General features: G+C 58.4%; 2 protein-coding genes across 6 annotated transcripts; one reads left to right on the top strand and one right to left on the bottom strand.

The window, feature by feature from the left end:
* Positions 1 to 3,234: 3,234 nt before the first annotated feature.
* ERCC2 (ERCC excision repair 2, TFIIH core complex helicase subunit) lies at positions 3,235 to 9,128 on the top strand. Of its 5 annotated transcripts, XM_029065217.2 has the most exons (23): positions 3,235 to 3,287; positions 3,456 to 3,555; positions 3,712 to 3,789; positions 3,876 to 3,938; positions 4,241 to 4,354; positions 4,532 to 4,648; positions 4,799 to 4,915; positions 5,130 to 5,253; positions 5,355 to 5,451; positions 5,713 to 5,846; positions 6,001 to 6,169; positions 6,260 to 6,378; positions 6,717 to 6,786; positions 6,924 to 6,993; positions 7,107 to 7,208; positions 7,283 to 7,346; positions 7,593 to 7,714; positions 7,802 to 7,894; positions 7,987 to 8,059; positions 8,221 to 8,291; positions 8,396 to 8,539; positions 8,755 to 8,898; positions 9,005 to 9,128. In XM_029065217.2, the coding sequence occupies exons 1-23, from the start codon at positions 3,235 to 3,237 to the stop codon at positions 9,095 to 9,097; spliced, it is 2,331 nt and encodes a 776-aa protein (XP_028921050.2). In that variant the 3' UTR covers positions 9,098 to 9,128. The 5 variants fall into 5 exon arrangements, with proteins under 5 accessions (XP_028921050.2, XP_028921051.2, XP_028921053.2 ...); XM_029065218.2 differs by lacking the exon at positions 9,005 to 9,128 and having other exon boundaries at positions 8,396 to 8,478; positions 8,755 to 8,893; XM_029065220.2 differs by lacking the exons at positions 8,221 to 8,291; positions 9,005 to 9,128 and having other exon boundaries at positions 8,396 to 8,478; positions 8,755 to 8,834.
* Positions 9,129 to 9,280: 152 nt separating this feature from the next.
* Positions 9,281 to 13,495, bottom strand: KLC3 (kinesin light chain 3). The gene is made up of 12 exons (XM_029065265.2): positions 13,114 to 13,495; positions 12,777 to 13,004; positions 12,608 to 12,689; positions 12,286 to 12,490; positions 12,068 to 12,155; positions 11,808 to 11,909; positions 11,374 to 11,547; positions 10,867 to 10,957; positions 10,326 to 10,369; positions 10,128 to 10,243; positions 9,688 to 9,751; positions 9,281 to 9,533 (listed from the first exon to the last, which is right to left on the bottom strand). The coding sequence occupies exons 1-12, from the start codon at positions 13,384 to 13,386 to the stop codon at positions 9,429 to 9,431; spliced, it is 1,572 nt and encodes a 523-aa protein (XP_028921098.1). The 5' UTR covers positions 13,387 to 13,495; the 3' UTR covers positions 9,281 to 9,428.
* Between the last annotated feature and the right edge of the window lie 6,223 nt (positions 13,496 to 19,718).

Genomic DNA, 19,718 nt, shown 5'->3' with positions numbered 1-19,718 from the left:
TCCATTGTACTTTTCACAGTTCTTCTCAGAGGGCACCACTCCCAGTGCAAGTGGTCAGTAAATATCGTTACCTTTGTTACTTCTACCATAACCAATAAGTCTCTCGACCTTCATGACTTTAGGAGAGTGCTCTTGCACAAAGGAAGTGCTCAAAAGATAGCACTGATTGATTTGAAGCCTTCCTGAAATGACATCTCCTTCAGATGGCTTTAGTATTAGAGCCCGTTATTGGGCAGGGATTGTCTCTGTTGCCGAATTGTACATTCCAAGCACTTAGTAAAGTGGTCTGCCCATAATAAGCGCTCAGTAAATAGTATTGAATGAATAACGATCTGTAAGCTCACCTTCTAGACTATAAGCTTCTCCCTTAGTAATGTTAAGAACTGTGGTCTTTGTTAAGCACTTACTCTGTGCCAAACACTGAATAAGCTCTGGGATAGACACAAATGAACTATGTCGGGCACACAGTCTCTGTCCCACCTGAGGCTCACAGTCTAGAAGTAGAATGGAGAACAGGTATTGAATCCCCTCTTTATAGATGAGGAAGCTGAGGTAAGGAGAAGTTAAGTGACTTGCCCAAGGTCACACCGCAGACAAGAAGGCAGAGCTGGGATTAGAACCCAGGTCTTCTTAGAATCAATCAGTCAGTTGATCTATCAGTTATATTTATTGAGAACATACTGTGTGCAGAGCACTGTACTGAGCACTTGGAAGAGCACAATAAATATGATTGAATGAATATGATATGACAGAATTGGTCAACATGTTTCCTGCTTACACGAGTTTACAGTCTAGAGGGAGATAGAGAAATTAATTTAAATGAATAAATTAAGGATATATACATGATTGCAGTGGAGCTGAAGGAGTGTTGAATAAAGGGAAGAGAGTCAAGTCCAAGGGTGATGCAGAGGGGAGTGGGAGAAGAGGAAATGAGAGCCCAGTTGGGGAAGGCCTCTTGTTGGAGATGTTCCTTCATTCAGGCTTTAAAATTGGAAAGAGTAATTGTCTGTCGGAAACAAAGAGGGAGGACATTTCGGGCCAGAGGCAAGATGTGGGAGAGAGGTCAGTGGCGAGATAGAAAAGATCAAGGTACAGTGAGTAGGTTGGCATTAGAGGAGCGAAGTGTGCAGGCTGGGTTGTTGGAGGAGATTAGTGAGGTGAGGAAGGAGGGCACTAGGAGATTGACCCCTTTAAAGCTGATGGTGAGGAGTTTCTGTTTGATGTGGATGTGGAAGGGCAACCACTAGAGGTTCTTGAGGAATGGGGAAACATGGCCTGAATGTTTTTGTAGAAAAATGATCTGGCAGCAGAGTGAAGTAAGGACTGGAGTGGCGAGAGACAGAGGCAGGGTGGTCTGCAAGGAGGCTGATACAGTAATCAAGGCAGCATAGGATAAATGCTTGAATTTACGTGGTAGCAGTTGGGATGCAGAAGAAAGGGGGGATTTTAGCGTTGTTGTGAAGGTTGAACAGACAGGACTTGGCGACAGATTGGATATGTAGGTTGAATGAACAAGGTGATCAGGTTGTCCCACGTGGGGCTCCCAGTCTTAATCCCCATTTTTACAGATGAGGTAACTGAGGCTCAGAGAAGTGAAGTGACTTGCCCAAAGTCACACAGCTGACAAGCAGCTGAGCCTGAGCTGAGCTGCATGAGCTGGTTGTGGACAGGAACGTGACAGTTTGTTGTTACATTATACTCTCCCAAGTGCTTAGAAAAGTGCTCTGTACACAGTTAGCACTCAATAAATACGATTGGCTGAGGGAAGAAACTGATTTCTAATCCCGGCTCCACTACGTATCTGTTGTGTGTCCTTGGGGAAGTCACTTCACTTCTCTGGGCCTCAGTTACCTCGTCTGTATAAAAGGGATTAAGACAGGATGGGACAGGGACTGTGTCCAACCTGATTAACTTATATCTACCCCAGCGTTTAGAACAGTGCTTGGCACATAATAATAATAATAACGGTGGCATTTGTTAAGCACTTTCTATGTGCAAAGCACTTTTCTAAGCGATGAGGATACAAGGTGAGCACTTTCTATGTGCAAAGCACTTTTCTAAGCGATGAGGATACAAGGTGATCAGATTGTCCCACGTGGGGCTCCCACTCTTAATCCCCATTTTTACAGATGAGGTAACTGAGGCTCAGAGAAGTGAAGTGACTTGCTCAAAGTCACACAGCTGACAAGTGGCTGAGCCGGGATCTGAACCCATGACCTCTGACTCCCAAGCCCGGGCTCTTTCCACTGAGCCACGCCGCTTCTCTGAAAAAGCACTACTATTTATAATTATATTATATCACGTAATTATATATAATAATAGTGATGATAATAGCGGAATGAGTGAATGAATAGCAGCGTGGCTCAGTGGAAAGAGCATGGGCTTTGGAGTCGGAGGTCATGGGTTCGAATCCCGGCTCAGCCACTTGTCAGCTGTGTGACTTTGGGCAAGTCACTTCACTTCTCGGTTCCTCAGTTACCTCATCTGTAAAATGGGGATGAAGACTGGGAGCCCCACGTGGGACAACCTGATTCCCCTGTGTCTATCCCAGCGCTTAGAACAGTGCTCGGCACATAGTAAGCGCTTAACAAATACCAACATTTATTTATTTGGAGAAGCAGCGTGGCTCAGTGGAAAGAGCACGGGCTTTGGAGTCAGGGCTCATGAGTTCGAATCCCAGCTCTGCCACTTGTCGGCTGTGTGACTGTGGGCAAGTCACTTAACTTCTCCGTGCCTCAGTTCCCTCATCTGTAAAATGGGGATTAAGACTGTGAGCCCCACGTGGGACAACCTGATTCCCCTATGTCTACCCCAGCGCTTAGAACAGTGCTCGGCACATAGTAAGCGCTTAACAAATACCAACATTATTATTATTATTTAATGAATCATTCATTACTTGTTTTTGTTTTGTCTTGTTTTTGTTTTGTTCTGTTTTGCTCTTCTGTCCCTCTCCCGCGATTAGACTGTGAGCCCATCGTTGGGCAGAGAGGGTCTCTATCTGTTGCCCATTTGTCCATTCCAAGCGCTCAGTGCAGTGCCCCGCACCTAATAAGCGCTCAATAAATACGAATAGAATGAATGAATGGGATCGATTCCCTTTGTCTTGCAGCGACCTCGGGCATCTGCTCATGTTGCCTGGAGCGCAGCCCCTCCTCCCTTCCGGGATCCGCCCCTGCCGCGCACGCGCAGCCGTGACCCCGCCCACCCTCGGGCCCCGCCCCCTACTGCATATTCATGAGGGAGGCGGGGGCCCGCGAGGAGGCCCTCGGTGGAGCCGCCGCCATGGAGTGAGAGCGAGACCTGGGCGGGAGGGGGTTGGGGTGGCTCATTCATTCATTCACTCACTCACTCATTCATTCATTAGTATTTATTGAGTGCTTACTATGTGCAGAGCACTGGGTCCCCGGTCCTCCCTGCCCGGACTGCTGAGCCCCCCCATCCTCTGCTCTCCGCAGGCTGTCGGTGGACGGGCTCCCCGTGCACTTCCCCTACGACTACATCTACCCGGAGCAGCTGGCCTACATGCTGGAGCTCAAACGCACCCTGGATGCCAAGGTAGCGGCGAGAGCCCGGGCACAAAAGCGGGCACGGGGAGGCCCCCCCCCGGCTCTCTCGACCCTCCCCCCCGCCCCGGGCTCCTTGCAGCCCTTCCCCTCCCCCGGCGGTCCAGCCCCACCGATCTCCCCCTCTGCCCTCCCCTCTCCCCCGCAGGGCCACGGGGTGCTGGAGATGCCCTCCGGCACGGGCAAGACCGTGTCGCTGTTGGCGTTGATCGTGGCCTATCAGCGGGTGAGTTGGGGGCGGGGGGCGCGGAGGGGGGACGCGGAGCGACGAGGGGGACCCGGGGCTCAGCGCCCTCCCCCTGCCTCACCCAGGCCCACCCCGTGGAGCTGACCAAACTCATCTACTGCTCCCGGACCGTGCCCGAAATCGAGAAGGTGAGGAAGGGCCTGGAGGGCCAGGAAAGGGCGAGGGGGGCAAGGGTGGGTCGGTGGGATGAAAGTGGGCCGGGAGGAGTGGGGCTGGGATGGAGGGGTAGGGGCTAGGAGAGGTGCGGGGGTGAGAGTAGTCGTGGAGGAAACAGTTCAGGAGGGGTTGGGGGCGAGGGTGGGTCAGCACGGGGGAGACGGTCCTGGAAAGGGAACAAGGCGGGGGTTAGTGGGGTCGGGGGTGGGAGGGAGATGGTCCAGGAGGAGCTGGGGAGCTTGCGGTGGCCAACCCAAATACCGCCGTCACCCAGGTCATAGAGGAGCTGAGGAAGCTGCTGGACTCGATTGAGCGTCACGAAGGCAAGAAGTTGCCTTTCCTGGCCCTGGCGCTGAGCTCGCGCCGCAACTTGTGTGTCCACCCCGAGGTCGGGACCTTTCCCTTCCCCCTTCCCTCCTTCCTGACCCCCAATCCCAGTCTCCCTGTCCTGGCTGAGCTGGGAACGGGACCTCTGTCGCGGGGGCCGGGGGGGGGGACGGATGGGGACCCAGCTTCCTGTAAGGGGCCCGGCCAGAAGCCCTGACGCCAATGGCCACGTCCCCAGGTATCCCCCCTACGGTTCGGCAAGGAGGTGGACGGGAAGTGCCACAGCCTCACAGCTTCCTACGTCCGGGCCCGGCACCAACAGGACCCCAGCGTGCCCAACTGCCGCTTCTATGAGGTGGGCCCCTGCCCCTGGCCCATCCCCGCACTCCTCCTGGGGTGTGGGGGTAGACAGTGGGTTCGGATCCACCTGCCAACACAGCTGGAAGGGAGGGGCCAAGTGCTGCCTGACCTCTGATCGCTTCCCTGCGCTCTTCCACTCTCCCAGGAGTTTGATGCCAATGGCCGCCAGTTGCCTCTCCCCGGTGGCGTCTACAACCTGGACGACCTGAAGGCCCTGGGCCGGCAGAAGGGCTGGTGCCCGTACTTCCTCGCCCGCCACTCGGTGGGTGGCCGGGAGCAACCGGGGGGGTGGGGGTAGCGACGCACCAGGCCCTGCGCAGTTCACTTTGGCTGCCAGCTAGGTCTCTTGGGTCCTCCACCCCCTGCCGTCTCCTGTGATGGAAAGAGATAAGAGCGCGGGGAGGAGGGTAGAAGTCTCTCGGGGAGGTGGGGGTGTTGGGGAGCCTGTGGAGAGTGATGCCCATGCCCGCCCCCAGCTCCAGCATGCCAATGCCGTGGTGTACAGCTATCACTACCTGCTGGACCCCAAGATCGCCAACCTCGTGTCTAAGGAGATGGCCCGCAAGGCCGTGGTCGTGTTCGATGAGGCTCACAACATCGGTGCGTGAGGTGCTGGGAGGTGGGACGAGGGTCGGGAGCTGGGGGCCGGAAGGGCTGCTCCACGCATCCAAGCCCCCTCCTGCCTGTCCCCCCACCCCCAGATAACGTCTGCATCGACTCCATGAGTGTCAACATCACTCGCCGCACCCTGGACCGTTGCCAGGGCAACTTGGAGACCCTTCAGAAAACCATCCACAGGTAGGGCCAGGGCCGGTGAGCAGGTCCCGGCACCCTGTCGTGCCCGCCCGCTGCCCATTCACCCCCGTTTCCCACAGGGTCCTTAGCCTGACCCTGTCGCATCCACCCAGGCGCCAGTCATGCTGTGCCCCCCCAGTGCCGTTCCAGGCTAGTGTCTGCCTGCCCCATGGTGTTTACTCAGCCTCCACTGTGCTCTGCCGACCAAGTGCCCGCTCCCCTCCCCGTCCCTCCCACCCCCCGGCTCCCGCCCCCGCTCCGCAGGATCAAGGAGACGGATGAGCAGAGGCTGCACGAAGAATATCGCCGGTTAGTGGAGGGCCTGCGAGAGGCCGGCGCTGCCCGGGAGACTGATGCCCACCTGGCCAACCCCGTGCTGCCCGATGCCATCCTGCAGGGTGAGGTCCTGGCACGGCCCCCTTGAGGGGGTGGCCAATAGACAGGGTGGGGCACAGGCACGGGAGAAGGACGGGGGGGGGGGATAGTTCCCGCAGAGGGAAGCCGATGCCGGGCCGTGGCGGGCAGGGGGTTTGACGAGGGCTCTGCCCGCAGAGGCGGTGCCCGGGTCCATCCGCACGGCCGAGCACTTTGTCGGGTTCCTGCGGCGGCTGCTCGAGTTCCTCAAGTGGCGGCTGCGGGTGCAGCACGCGGTGCAGGAGAGTCCGGCGGCCTTCCTGGGCGGGCTGGCCCAGCGCGTCTGCATCCCGCCCAAGCCCCTGCGGTGAGGGTCCGGCCGACGGGCTGGCGCGGGGCCTGGGAGGGGCTGGGAGGGGCCCGGTTCCCCGCATCACTGCCCCTCCCCACGCCCCAGGTTCTGTGCCGAGCGCCTGCGGTCACTGCTGCACACGCTGGAGATCTCTGACCTCACGGACTTCTCCCCCCTGACGCTCCTCGCCAATTTTGCCACTCTGGTCAGCACCTACACCAAGGGTGAGCCCACAGGACTCCCCATGTCTTGTTCCCTGGATGTCCAGGAGGTGGGGACCTGGTCACAGGACCGGGAGTCCCGGCTGCTGGACCGGACTGTGGGGAGTTGGGGGGGTGGGCCGGACAGGACTGGGCGGGGCTGGGCCAGGGGAGCAGGGACAGTCACCGTGTCTCCCCACCACCAGTATGGCGCTTGGCAACTCAGCTGATTCCCAGCACCCTCAGGACACACCCTTCTCCCAGCTCCCTGTGCCCCTAGGGATGGGAAGGGAAGGACCAGAACTCAGGTACACACACTACACACACACACATATCCACACACGCAACCCTGCCTCCAACAGGTTTTGCCATCATCATTGAGCCGTTTGATGACCGGACCCCAACTATTGCCAACCCCATCCTGCATTTCAGGTGTGTGTGTATGTTTGTTTTAGTGGGGGCAAAGGGGGGGATGATGGGGTCAGAGCCTGCCCGGGTTGGGGGCGGTGGGGGCGTGGGATGATGGGAGCAGGGCTTGCAGGGAAACACAGTCTCCCCTTCCCCACCAGCTGCATGGACGCCTCCCTCGCCATCAAGCCCGTGTTCGAACGTTTCCAGTCGGTCATCATCACCTCGGGGGTGAGGCCCCCCATGACCCCGACCTCACCGTCCCCTTTACGCTTAGTCCCCGCCCTCAAAATCCTCTCTGCCGTTACTGTGCCCAGCCAGCTCCAACACCCATCCTTCCCTAGACACTGTCTCCCTTGGACATTTATCCCAAAATTCTGGACTTCCACCCCGTCACCATGGCAACCTTCACCATGACGCTGGCCCGGGTCTGTCTGTGCCCCATGGTGAGTACCAAGAGGAGGGCAGGGCGGAGGGGGCGGATGGAGGGGCCGGGTCACTGACATCCCCGTCCCTCCAGATCGTGGGACGAGGAAATGACCAGGTGGCCATCAGCTCCAAATTTGAAACGCGGGAGGACATTGGTATGTCTCATTGAGGGAGGGGCGGTAGGAGGTGGGTGTGGCCCACGGGGTCGGGGAGAGGGAACTTGGTCTGCTCCACTGGAGGGAGGGAAAAATTTTGGTCTGGTCATCTGTGGTGGGGCGGGAGGTCCTGGAGGAAACATGGGTTCCGACCACTGATACGGACGCTTCGCTGGGGAGGGAGTGACGTGGGTGCGGCCTCATTCGGTCTCGGTTGTCTCTGCCGTTGATGGTGTCTGTGCCCAGCGGTGGTGCGTAACTATGGAAACCTGCTGCTGGAGCTGTCAGCGGTGGTCCCCGATGGCATTGCCGCCTTCTTCACCAGCTACCAGTACATGGAGAGCACCGTGGCCTCCTGGTATGAACAGGTACTGATCCCCTCTCTCACCCACCCCCTCACGCCCTTCAGGTGCCCCCGTGCTTCTCGCCACCCCTTGACCCCCACCGTCCCACAGGGCATCTTGGAGAACATCCAGCGAAACAAACTGCTCTTCATCGAGACGCAGGATGGGGCGGAGACCAGCATGGCACTGGAGAAGTACCAGGAGGTCAGGACTGAGGGCAGGAGCATGCTGGAGCCTGGAGTCGGGAGGGGGGATCCAGCGCTGACCCTTCCCTCCACCTCTCCACACCTCCTTAGGCCTGTGAGAACGGACGCGGTGCCATCCTGTTGTCAGTGGCTCGGGGCAAAGTGTCCGAGGGCATCGACTTTGGTGAGTAGGCCTCGTGCCCACGGAAGCCAGCGCCGTGCCAGCTCTGCCCGGCCTTGTGGGTCAGGACCCCCAAAGCCTCGATATCCCCAGGACGGGGCCGGGCTGGGGCTGCCTCTCCCTCCCCACCCAGCCCACCCCCAGCAGACTCACCCTCTTCCCAGTCCACCACTACGGCCGGGCGGTCATCATGTTCGGCGTCCCCTACGTGTACACCCAGAGCCGCATCCTCAAGGTGGGGACCGGCCGCGGGGGTGGGGAGGGAGGCCGGAGGGGCCACAGAGGAGGGACCGTGTGTGACAGGTGCCCTCCCTCCCCCCGCCCCGTCGTGCCCCCCAGGCCCGGCTGGAGTACCTGCGGGACCAGTTCCAGCTGCGGGAGAATGACTTCCTCACCTTCGACGCCATGCGCCACGCTGCCCAGTGCGTGGGCCGTGCCATCCGTGGGAAAACTGACTACGGGCTCATGGTCTTTGCCGACAAGGTGGAATGCGGGGTGGCAGGGCAGCCCCTCGGTCCCGTTCCCACCCTTCCTTCCCCTTCCCCACCCGCCCCCCATCTCCTCTCCCCCTCTAGACTGTAAGCTCATGGTGGGCGGCGAACGTGTCTGTTATATTATACTCTCCCAAGCACTTAATCCGGTGCTGCGCACACAGTAAGCAGTCAGTAAATACCATTGACTGACTGACTCTCCCCCAGCGTTACGCACGGGCCGACAAGCGGGGGAAGCTGCCGCGCTGGATCCAGGAACAGCTGACCGACGCCAACCTGAACCTGACCGTAGAAGAAGGCGTCCAAGTGGCCAAGTACTTCCTGCGCCAGATGGCCCAGCCCTTCCACAGGGTCAGCAACACCACCCCGGGTTGTCCAGGGGACGTTCAGGGGGCGGGGCTGAAGAGGTTCTGGGGCAGCCTGGGTCCGACCCTGACATTCCCGTTCCCCCGAGCAGGAAGACCAGCTGGGCCTGTCCCTGCTGAGCGAGGCAGAGCTGCGGAGCGCCGAGACGCTACGACGGGTAGAACAGATTGCACGCCAGCTCTGAGAGTGGGCCAGGGGAGCCTGGAGGGGTGGGGGGGGCGGGGGCGGGGCTCGGCCCTGGCAGGAGCCTGACTCCGGGTGCAGATAATAAAGAGATTTTTGGTCTCGGTGCCACTGTGCGCGCCTGCCATCCCACTTGCCCCAGTACCTCCCCCCGCACCTCCTGCCCACACCCCACACCCACAGCTCTGCTCGCCAGACCGGCTTTATTGAAGGGATGGGGGCAACACTCAGGCGTGACAATAAATAAACCGAGGGGAGCGGGGGCAGGCCCTCGGCTCTCCCCCATTCCTGAGAAACTGCACGGGCCGGAGTGGGTGGTGGAGGAGGGCCTCCTAGCTCGAGCCAGGAACGGGATGGGGACCGCCGAGACACAGATCCAAGGAGCTCTGGCTCAGTCCCCGGCCCTCCCGGAGGCGGCTGCAGTGGTCTTCCGGTGGCTGGGGGGGAGAGATTGAGTGCACTCAGTGCCCGCTCCCCTTCCACCATCACTCTCGTGGGCCGACCAGAGGGCACCCCACACTCCTTTCTCAGAACCTCCCCTCACCTGGGGGGCATCCACTGCTCCTCCCTACCCCACACCCCTGGACTCACCTGGGTGGGCTGGGCTCGGCCGGGCAAGACACTGAGTGCATTCAAGGACGCGGCCCGCTTCAAACTGGCGGGGGAAGAGGGAAGTCAGCCTGGAAGCCCCCGCCCACCCCTCCCCCTGTAATAACAATAATAGTAATTATGGTATTTAAGTGCTTACTATGTGCCAGGCACTGTTCTAAGAGCTGGGGTAGATACAAGATAATTGGGTTGAACGCAGTCCCTGTCCCACACGGGTCTCACAGTCTTGATCCCCATTTTACAGTTGAGAACTGAGGCACAGAGAAGTTAAGTGACTTGCCCAAGGTCACAGAGCAGACAAGGGGCAGAGCTGGGATTAGAACCCATGACGTTATGACTCACAGGCCCATGCTCTATCCACTAGGCCATGTTCCCCCACCCCCTCCCCCAGGGGGAGACTAAGGTTGCCCCGTCCCCCTCACCCTGCCGGACTGGCTGTGGTCCCCTCGCCCCGGAGTCGGGACACGAGTCTCTCGCTCCCGCGTCGGATCGTGTCCCGCAGCTTCGACAGGGACCCGCTGCGTGGCAAGGGCACGGTCTGGTGGTAAGAGAGGTGGGGGTGGGCAGTCAGACCCAGGCCTCTGCCCCTCCCATCCCCAACATCACCCGCGACTTCTCACCTGGGGCTGTGGGTCTATGCCAGGCTGGGCGGCCACACGCTCCCCTGGGGCGGAAGAGAATTCATTCATTCAGTTGTACACATACTGTGTGCAGAGCACAGTACTAAGCGTTTGGGAGAGGATAGTATAACAGACATATTCCCTAACCATAATGAGCTTACATTCTGGAGTGTGAGACAGACATTAATGTAAATAAATAAATGACAGATATGTACATAAGTGCTGTGGGGCTGGGAGAGGGAGATGAATAAAAGGAGCAAGTCAGGGCGACTCAGAAGGGAGTGGGAGAAGAGAAAAGGAGGGCTTAGTCAGTGAAGGCCTCTTGGAGGAGATGGGCCTTCAATCATAAAAAGGGATCAGGACCCAAACCGCCCCCTCCCCTGCATCTGAGAGTGGCTGGACCTGGGTAGAGCCAACTGGGACTTCCTGGGTGCCCCCCCTCCCAGCCCCGTGTATCCCTGTTTGAGCCGTTGGCCCCTCTCTGTGTCCAGGCCGGTCCTTGGAGGATCGGTGGATTGGGAGGGGACACTCAGCCACTCACCCAGTGGGGCTGGGAGCTCCTGCCCACTCAGGATATCCCTGTACAGCTCCTCCGCCTGCCGGTACTTGCCCTGCTTGAGGTATGCTGAGGCCTGGGGCACAGCAGGGTGGAGGCTGTCTCCCTGTCCCTTTCAGAGGCTCATCTGAGCCCTGGTGCCCGCCCTGCTCCACCTCGTTCCCTCCACCCCAGCCTGCCCGGGCTCCCGGCACCTCCCCATTGTCGCCCACCCCAGCCTGAAGCTCCCCCAGTGTCGCCGTGCCCTGGGCCCCCCGCCCTCCCCGCCTTGTCTCCCAGCCCCAGCCAGTGCCTCCCAAATGTCCTCTGCCCCGTCTGCCATCCCCCAACACCTCTCCACTGCCCCCTGCCCAAGCCTGGCATCCCCCCCATTCCGATACCCCCTACTGTCCCCCAGCCTCAATCCAGCACCTCCCCACCATCTCCCCAGGGCCCCCCCACCCTTCTCCCACCCCAGCCTGGGGGCCCAAAGCCCCCAGGCCAGCGTCCCACCAGGTTATTCTTGGTCTTGGCCACGTTGGAGTCTTGGGCGGCCCCCAGCGCCTGGTAGATGGCCAGGGCCCGGCCGAAGTGCCGCTCCACCTCCTCAAAGCGGCCCTGGTTCTGGCACAGCAGCGCCAGGTTGTTCAGTTGCTTGGCCACGTCCGGGTGGGCGGCGCCCAGGACCTGGTGGGGAGGCCTGGGGCTGAGGGTGTGGCCTGGTGAGGTGGGGCCGAGGGAGGGGCTTAGTGGGGGGCAGGGAGAAGGCACAACCAATGTCCACGAGTGGGCATCCATCTTTCCGTCCGTCCAGTCTCACCTAACACACATGTGACCTCAGACCCCATGTGGTCTGGATGGGAAAAGTGGGGGGACATCCAGGAAGGAGGACCCCAGTGGGAGGAGAGCGGGCGCGTGGGGGGGGGGGGGGCGCGATCTCAGCCAACCTTTTCCCGGATCTCTAGGGCCCGCTGGCACAGGGGCAAGGCCTCATGGTACTGGCCACGTTTCCCGTACAACACCGCCAAGTTGTTCAGAGTAGCCGCTACCTGTGGGGATGCGGGGGAGGGGTCTGATGCCGGGGTATCCCCAGCCCCCTCCCCAGCACCCAATGCCGGGTACTCGCCCCCCGTCCCAATCTGACCCACTGCTAGGTCCTCGCACCCCCAGCCCCCTTTCCCCAGATCCGGTCCAGTCCGGTACTCACCGCCGGGTGCTCGGGGCCCAGCGCCGCCTCCCGGATCCTCAGAGCATCCAGCAGCAGTTCCGTGGCCTCTCGATACTTGTTCTGGTCACTGAGGGCGGAACGGCCGGGGTCGTGGGTCGGAGATAGGCCACGAAGGGAGGGCTGCCCGGGGGAGGACTCCTGGGGCGGGGGGTAGGGGTCAGCGTGTACGAGGGTGCGCGGGGAAGTCGGGTCCGCACCGGTACACGAGGGCCAAGATGTTGAGGAGGGTGGCCACGTCCGGGTGTCCGTGTCCGGAGCTGCGCTGCAGATCCTCGAGCGCCTGGCGGCACAGCGGCACCGCCACCTCGTAGCGGCCCTGCCCCACGTACTGGACCACCAACGCGTGCAGCTCCCGCAGCCGGGCGGGGACCTCGTAGCCCCCCTGCTGAACCGCCGCCGAGCCTACGGGCAGGGAGGGGGCAGTCATGGCCGTCCTCGGGGGCCAGAGAATCACAGACTGCTGGCCTCGGCTGCTGACCTGACCCTCCACCTCTCCCCGTCACCATGAGACCTCCCCACCTGTCTGCTCTTCCTCCTGTTCCTCGCCAGGAAACGGGGGCCTCAGGCTGTCAGGTGGGGGTGACCGCTGTTCTGGCTCGGCCTGCACGTGGGAACGGTGCAGGGGGTCAGGGGTGCCCACTTGGGCCGCACTCCCCCCAGCTTCCCCATTCTTCCCACGCGGCCGGACCTGCTGCTGGGGCGCGGGGGTCCGGCGCTGCTGCCCCTGGGCCACCAGGATTTGCTTCTCCTCTTCCAGGCGGGCGACCGTGCCCTCGCTGCCCTGCAGCCGCCGTCGCGCCTCCTCCAACTCCTCCTGCAGCCATGCGTTCTCCTGTGCCAACCGCAGCTCCTGCGCCTGCAACCCTCGCCGCTCTGCTTCCACCGCGCCCAGGTGCCCGCTCAGAGCCAGCAGTACCTGCGGATGGGGTGGTGAAAAGAGACCACCCCCACCGCCCCTCGCCCTTCTCCCGTCCTCCCCGCCAGCCCGGGGACCACTGAGCTTGCCCCTCGCCCCGTTGCCGCACCTGGGCCTCCCCAAGTCCCAGCGTGAGGTCGTCCAGGATGTGGCTCAGTGCGTCCTGCTGCTCGAGGACCAGGGCCTGGCCGGGCTCGGGTGGCTCAGAGGGTCCAGGGGTCCCGCCGGGCAGCAACCCTCCTCCCAGGCCATCCAGCAGCTGCCCGGCCAAGCTGCGGTGTTCAGCCCGCAGGGCCTCCAGACCCTGCACCAGCAGCCTCGTCTGTGCCACAACCTCTTCGGGGCTGGGACGGGCCCCGCCGGCCTCCACCAGCACCGACATGGCTGCTCCTGGACATGGGGGTGGGGACGGAGAGACACGCACCGCTCAGGGGTCTCCACAGGCCACTCTGTCCCTTCCCCTGCCTCCAAGCTAGACCACCTATTTTTTATGGTTTTTGTTAAGTGCTTACTATGTGCCAGGCACTGTCCTAAGTGCTTGGGTAGATTAAAACTCATCAGTTTGGACACAGTCCATGTCCCACGTGGGGCTTGCAGTTTCAATCCCCATTTTTCATGCGAGGCAATTGAGGCTCAGGGAAGTAAAGGCACTTGCCCAAGCCGAAGACAAGTGGCGGAGCTGGGATTAGAACTCAGGTTCTTCTGACACCTGGAACCGAGCTCTAGCAAGTGGGCAGTGCCGCTCACACTGCTTTCCTGGAGGCTCAGGGTGTCCAGAAGACCTGAGCCTCCCCTCCTCTACAACAGAAATCCTCATATCCCCCTTCTAAAGCCACTCCTTCCCATCTCAGTCACCGACCCTTCCATACTCCTTGAGAATAAACTGGGCATCTTCCTCAACTCTTCCCTATCGTTCAACCATCCCATCCAGTCCCGGGACAAAATCCTAGGGGTTTCGTGCACACCATCTCCCAGATCTGCCCCTTCCTCTCCACCAAACGGTTCCTGCCCTGTTACGATCTCTGGCCTTACCCCAGCTCCACTACCGCGTCGGCCTCCTCACCGGTCTCTCTGCCTCCTCCAGCCTCTCCCCCGTCTCCAGTCTACACTCCAGGCGACTCGGCCCAATCTCTCCTCTCCTCAAAACCCTCTACATCAAACATGAACTCTTCACGCTCCATTTCAAGGCCTTCTTCCTTTATCTGTTTTCAACGTGGCCTAGTGGATAAAGCCTGGGCCTGCGAGTCAGAAGGACCTGTCTGTGTTCTACTCCCAGACCTGCTACTTGTCTGCTGTGTGACTTTGGGCAAATCACTGCACATCTCTGCACCTCAGTTACCTCAACTGTAAAGTGGGGACTAAGACCATGAGTCCCATATGGGACAGGGACCTAGTTCAACCCGACCTGCTTGTATCCGCCCCAGCACTTAGTACAGTGCCTGGCGCATAGTAAGCACTTAACAAATGACAAAATTATTATCACTATTATTACTACTATTATTTTACTATTCTCTAGACTGTAAGCTCGTTGTGGGCAGGGAATGTGTCTATTGTTGCACTGTACTCTCCCAATGTGCACACAGTAAGCGCTCAATAAATACAATTGACTAAATTCCCCAGCTGGCTGTCTTTGTTCCCCCAGGTCACCCTTCCAGCCGCTCCTCACCCTCCACTCTGCCCCCTCCATCCCCCCAATCATCCTGTCTCCCAACGCTTAGCACTCCCCTCACCACACGATAGACCCCAACTCTCTCCACATTGAAATCCCTTTCAAAATCCCTCCTAAAATCCCACCTCCTCGAAACCAGCTTGCCCCAGTGGATTTCCCAGCATCCTGACCCATATCATTCCTTCAGCTCACTCTAGCACTTAGGGGTTTATTTACACTCTCCTTAACACTCACGTATACGTGTTTGCTCGGTCGATTTATTTTGACCACACAAGCCGTCAATATTTTTATGTCTCTCCTGTTAAGGTTCAAGCTCTTGGTAGGCAGGAAATCTGTCACTTTGTTATTCTCTACTTTCCCAACAGCATTACATCAAGTGGGCGCTCAATAAATGTTATTCCTACTGCTGCGTCCACACATTCCCTGCCTCCGTACTGGACATCTGGTAGCTCAGGGGCCTCCGGAGGTCACCCCGTCTCTCCCCCTGCCCCTGTGTCAGACTTGTGGCGGCTCAGAGGTGTCCAGGGAGCAAACTCTGCCACTCCACCAATCCCATACTGTGTGGAGCCCCACTCCACCTTCCTTCTCCCACCCACCTCCAACTCCTCCTTGCTGCGGGTCGCCCTGGCAGGGCAGGGCTTTGGGCTGACCATTTCGGGACCCGAAATCCAGAATCTGCTCCCCATCCAGCCTGTTCCAACAGAGGAAGCCTCCTTGCTCACCCCAGGTTTGGGGGAATCTACTATGACCCCCTTCTCCACCTTTTGCAGCTAGGGAAAGGCTTGGAGCCTGGGGCCGACCCTCGCATGGGCGGGAAATGCTGGACCCCCCGCTCTGCGTGCCCGGGGGCCGGTGTCCAGTGCTGTCCAGAGCTGTGTTCCCCGGGGGGCCGGGGCCCAGTGCTGTCCAGACAGGGAGTGGGCCAGGTGTGGCTACGGCTTGGGGGCGGGATGACAGTCGCCCGCGGCTGCTCCCATGACCTCACCTCACAGCTCCGCCCTCGGCGGGCGCATGGGAACAGACACAACCGGGCCGGAGCCCAAGCACGCCACCCACTCACCCGCCCACGGACGGCTGGCTCACCTGGCCCCACACATCCCTCTCCAAGAATCCCCGTGGACTCCTTTGGCGAGCAGCCTCTCCTGACTTCACCCGGGGCTACCCCCATCTGGTCAGCCCAGTGCCATCCAGACCTTAGTGGAGACGCACACACTTACACCCGTACACACACACCCAAACCAACCAGAGGTACATTCATTCATTCAACAGTATTTATTGAGCACTTACGATGGGCAGAGCACTGTACTAAGCTCTTGGCATGTACAATTCGGCAACAGATAGAGACCATCCCTGCCCAATGACGGGCTCCCAGGTACTCACACACATATGCACAAAGTTTAGCAGCAGCATAAGGCAACTCCACCCATCCCGACTGACACACCCAGACCCGCAATCCCACTCACTGACAATAACAATCTCTGGATTGTGTAGAATTTTTTTTTCATCACTCCAAAGCACTCTCCCCTACACAGTGACCTCATTCCATCTTACCACATCCAGATGCGGAAGAGGGGGGGAGGGAGGGATCACTTTCTCCATTTAACAGATGAGGACATTGAGGCCCGGAGAGCTGCAGTGACTTGCCCAGTGTCACACAGCAGAGCAGTGGCGGAGCTGGGACTAGAACCTAGAATTCCTAACACCAGACCCATGCTCTTACTGCCACCCACCCACGCACACACTCTCATAATAATAAAAATGGTATTTAAGTGCTTATTATGTGCCAGGTACTATATTCACAAACAATCACTGGTATTTATCGAGCACTTCTTGTGTGCAGAGTAGTGTCCTGAGCACTTGGGAGAGTACCCCTTCATACACACATGCAAATATACACAAAGTACACAGACACATACACACTCAGACCATGCATTCAGTCATAAACAGGCACACACAGATGCAGATTCATTATTTCATTCAATCGAATTTCATTCATTCATTCGGTCATATTGACAGAGCATATTCCCAGCTCTGTACCAAGAGCTTGGAAAGTACAATTCAGCAACAAATAGAGACCTACCCACAGCGGGCTCACCGTCCAGAAAGGGGGAGACAGGCATCAAAACAAGTAAACAGGCATCAAAAGCATCAATATAAACAAAATTAGAGACCTATACACATCATTAATATAAATAGAATTATAAATATGTACATATATACTCAAGTTCTGGGGGGGATAGAGCAAAGAGAGTCAGGGTGATGGGGCGGGGGAGGAGAGGAAGAGGGGGGCTTAGTCTGGGAGCGCTTGCCGTGTGCGGAGCACTGTGCTATGCGCTCGGGAGAGTGCGATACAAGGGAGATGCACGAACCCGCTCACGCACGCAGACCCGCAGAGGCGTTTCAACACTGTCAAGAGACCCACGGCCTGAGAGCCGGTGACGGTCCCCGGCCTCCTGTGCCGTTGGCTGAGCGGGGACGGGAGGTGGGGTCTGCCCCGGCCGGTTCGGGCCTCAGCCTGCAAACGGGGAGGCGGCGGAGGGGCAGAGGGAGACCCCGCTTCCCCCGCGCCGGCGGACACCGGCACCACCACCCGGGAGCCCTCCCGGCCCCGCCTCCCCAGCCCCGGGCCCGGCTCCAGTAGCTTCATTCATTCATTCATTCGATAGTATTTACTGAGCGCTTGCTAGGTGCAGAGCACCGTACGAAGCGCTTGGGATGGACAATGCGGCCACAGACAGAGACCATCCCTGCCCCATGACGGGCTCACGGTCTAAACGGGGGAGCCGGACGGCAGAGCAAAACAGAACAAGCCAAAAACAAGACAACATCATCAAGATCAACAGAAACAAGGAGATATACACCTCTTTAACAAAATAAATAACATATACCAACGAGCACAGGGCTGAGGGGAAGGGGGAAGAGCAGAAGGTGGGGCGGGGGAACAGTGGGAAAGGGGGGCTCAGTCTGGGAAGGCCTCCTGGAGGAGGTGAGATCTCAGGCGAGTACCTGACCCCCCCGGCCGCTCCTGCTCCCGCTGGCTGCTCCCGAGGATGTCCGGCCTCCGGGAGGGCGGGCGAGGTTTGGGCCTCACCCACGCAATCAGGTGCCGCCCCCGCCCCGCCCCTTTCATTCATTCATTCATTCATTCATTCATTCATTTATTCATTCATAATAATAACAGTAATGGCACGTGTTAAGCTCTTGCTATGTGAAAAGCAGCGTTCTAAGCACTAGGGTAGATAGAGGTGATCGGGTTGTCCCACATGGGGCGCACAGTCTTCACCCCCATTTTACAGATGAGAGAACTGAGACACAGAGAAGTGAAGTGACTTGCCCAAAGACACACAGCTGACAAGCGGTTGAGCGGGGATTTAAATCCATGACCGCTGACTCCCAAACCCAGACTCTCGCCACTGAGCCACGCTGCTTCTCTTCGTTCAATCGTATTTATTATTAATAATGATGGTATTTGCTAAGCCCTTACTACGTGCCAAGCACCGGGGGGGAATACACGGTAATAATAATAGTAATGTTGGTATTTGTTAAGCGTTTACTATGTGTCGAGCACTGTTCTAAGCCCTGGGGTAGATACAGGGTAATGAGGTTGTCCCACATGGGGCTCACAGTCTTAATCCACCTATAACCGACGAGGTAACTGAGGCACAGAGAGGTTAAATGACTTGTCCAAGGTCACACAGCTGACAAGCAGCAGAGGCGGGATTAGAACCCATGACCTCTGACTCCCAAGTCCGGGCTTTTTCCACTAATTCACCGCTGCTTCTACACAAGTGCTGCGGAGGGGTAGAGCAAAGGAGTCGAGTCGGGGCGATGGAGAGGGGAGGGGGAGCAGAGGAAAAGGGGGGCTTTCATAGGAAAGGATTTTCATACATGGCCCCGCCCCCTTTCAAGCATGGCCTGAAACTGACTCTCTTCCCCTCTTCCAAGCCCTACTGAGAGCTCACCTCGTCCAGGAGGCCTTCCCAGACTGAGCCCCCCTTTCCCTCTGCCCCTCCTCCTTCCCCTCCCCTCAGTCTTGGGCTCATTTGTATATATTATTTATTACACTATTTATTTTGTTAACGAGGTGTATATCTCCTCGATTCTGCTTGTCTTGATGATGTTGTTAATAATAATAATAATAATAATGTTGGTATTTGTTAAGCGCTTACTATGTGCAGAGCACTGTTCTAAGCGCTGGGGTAGATACAGGGTCATCGGGTTGTCCCACGTGAGGCTCACAGTTAGTCCCCATTTTACAGATGAGGTAACTGAGGCACAGAGAAGTTAAGTGACTTGCCCACAGTCACACAGCTGACAAGCGGCAGAGCCGGGAGTCGAACTCATGACCTCTGACTCCGAAGCCCAGGCTCTTTCCTCTGAGCCACGTTGTTTTGTTTTGTTCTGTTTTCTCTGCTGTCCGTCTGCCCCGTTTAGACTGGGAGCCCGTCACTGGACAGGGATGGTCTCTATCTGTGGCCAAATTGCGTATTCCAAGCGCTTAGTCCAGTGCTCTGCGTCTAGTAAGCGCTCAATAAATACGAATGAATGAATGAATGAATGAATGGCCTCGCCCCCTTTTCAGGCACGACCCCGCCTCCTTTCTGGGACAGCCCCGCCCCTTTCTGACATGGCCCCGCCCCCTTTAGAGCATGGCCACGCCTCCTTTGAGGTAGCCCCGCCCCCGCCTAGGGCCGGGTTCTGCCTCGCCTCAGGACCGGCCCCGCCCCCACAGGCACAATCCCGCCCCTCCTCCCCTCAGGTAGGCCCTCGACCCCCCATCCTAGGCCTCTCCTCAATATTCATCATTCAACTTATTTTATTCATGAGGTGTTTACAGCTAAAATTCTATTTATTTATACAGATGCTAGCGATGCCCATTTACCGGTCTGGATGTCCGTCTCCCCCCTTCTAGACTGTGAGCCCCTGGTGGGCAGGGATCGTCTCTGTTGCTGAATTATACTTTCCAAGCGCTTAGTCCAGTGCTCTGCACACAGTAAGCGCTCAATAAATACGAATGAATGAATGAATGAATGAATACCCCTCCC

Source organism: Ornithorhynchus anatinus, chromosome 5, assembly GCF_004115215.2.
Source record: "Ornithorhynchus anatinus isolate Pmale09 chromosome 5, mOrnAna1.pri.v4, whole genome shotgun sequence".
NCBI lineage: Eukaryota > Metazoa > Chordata > Mammalia > Monotremata > Ornithorhynchidae > Ornithorhynchus > Ornithorhynchus anatinus.
This window is presented reverse-complemented; position numbering and strand designations above follow the sequence as displayed.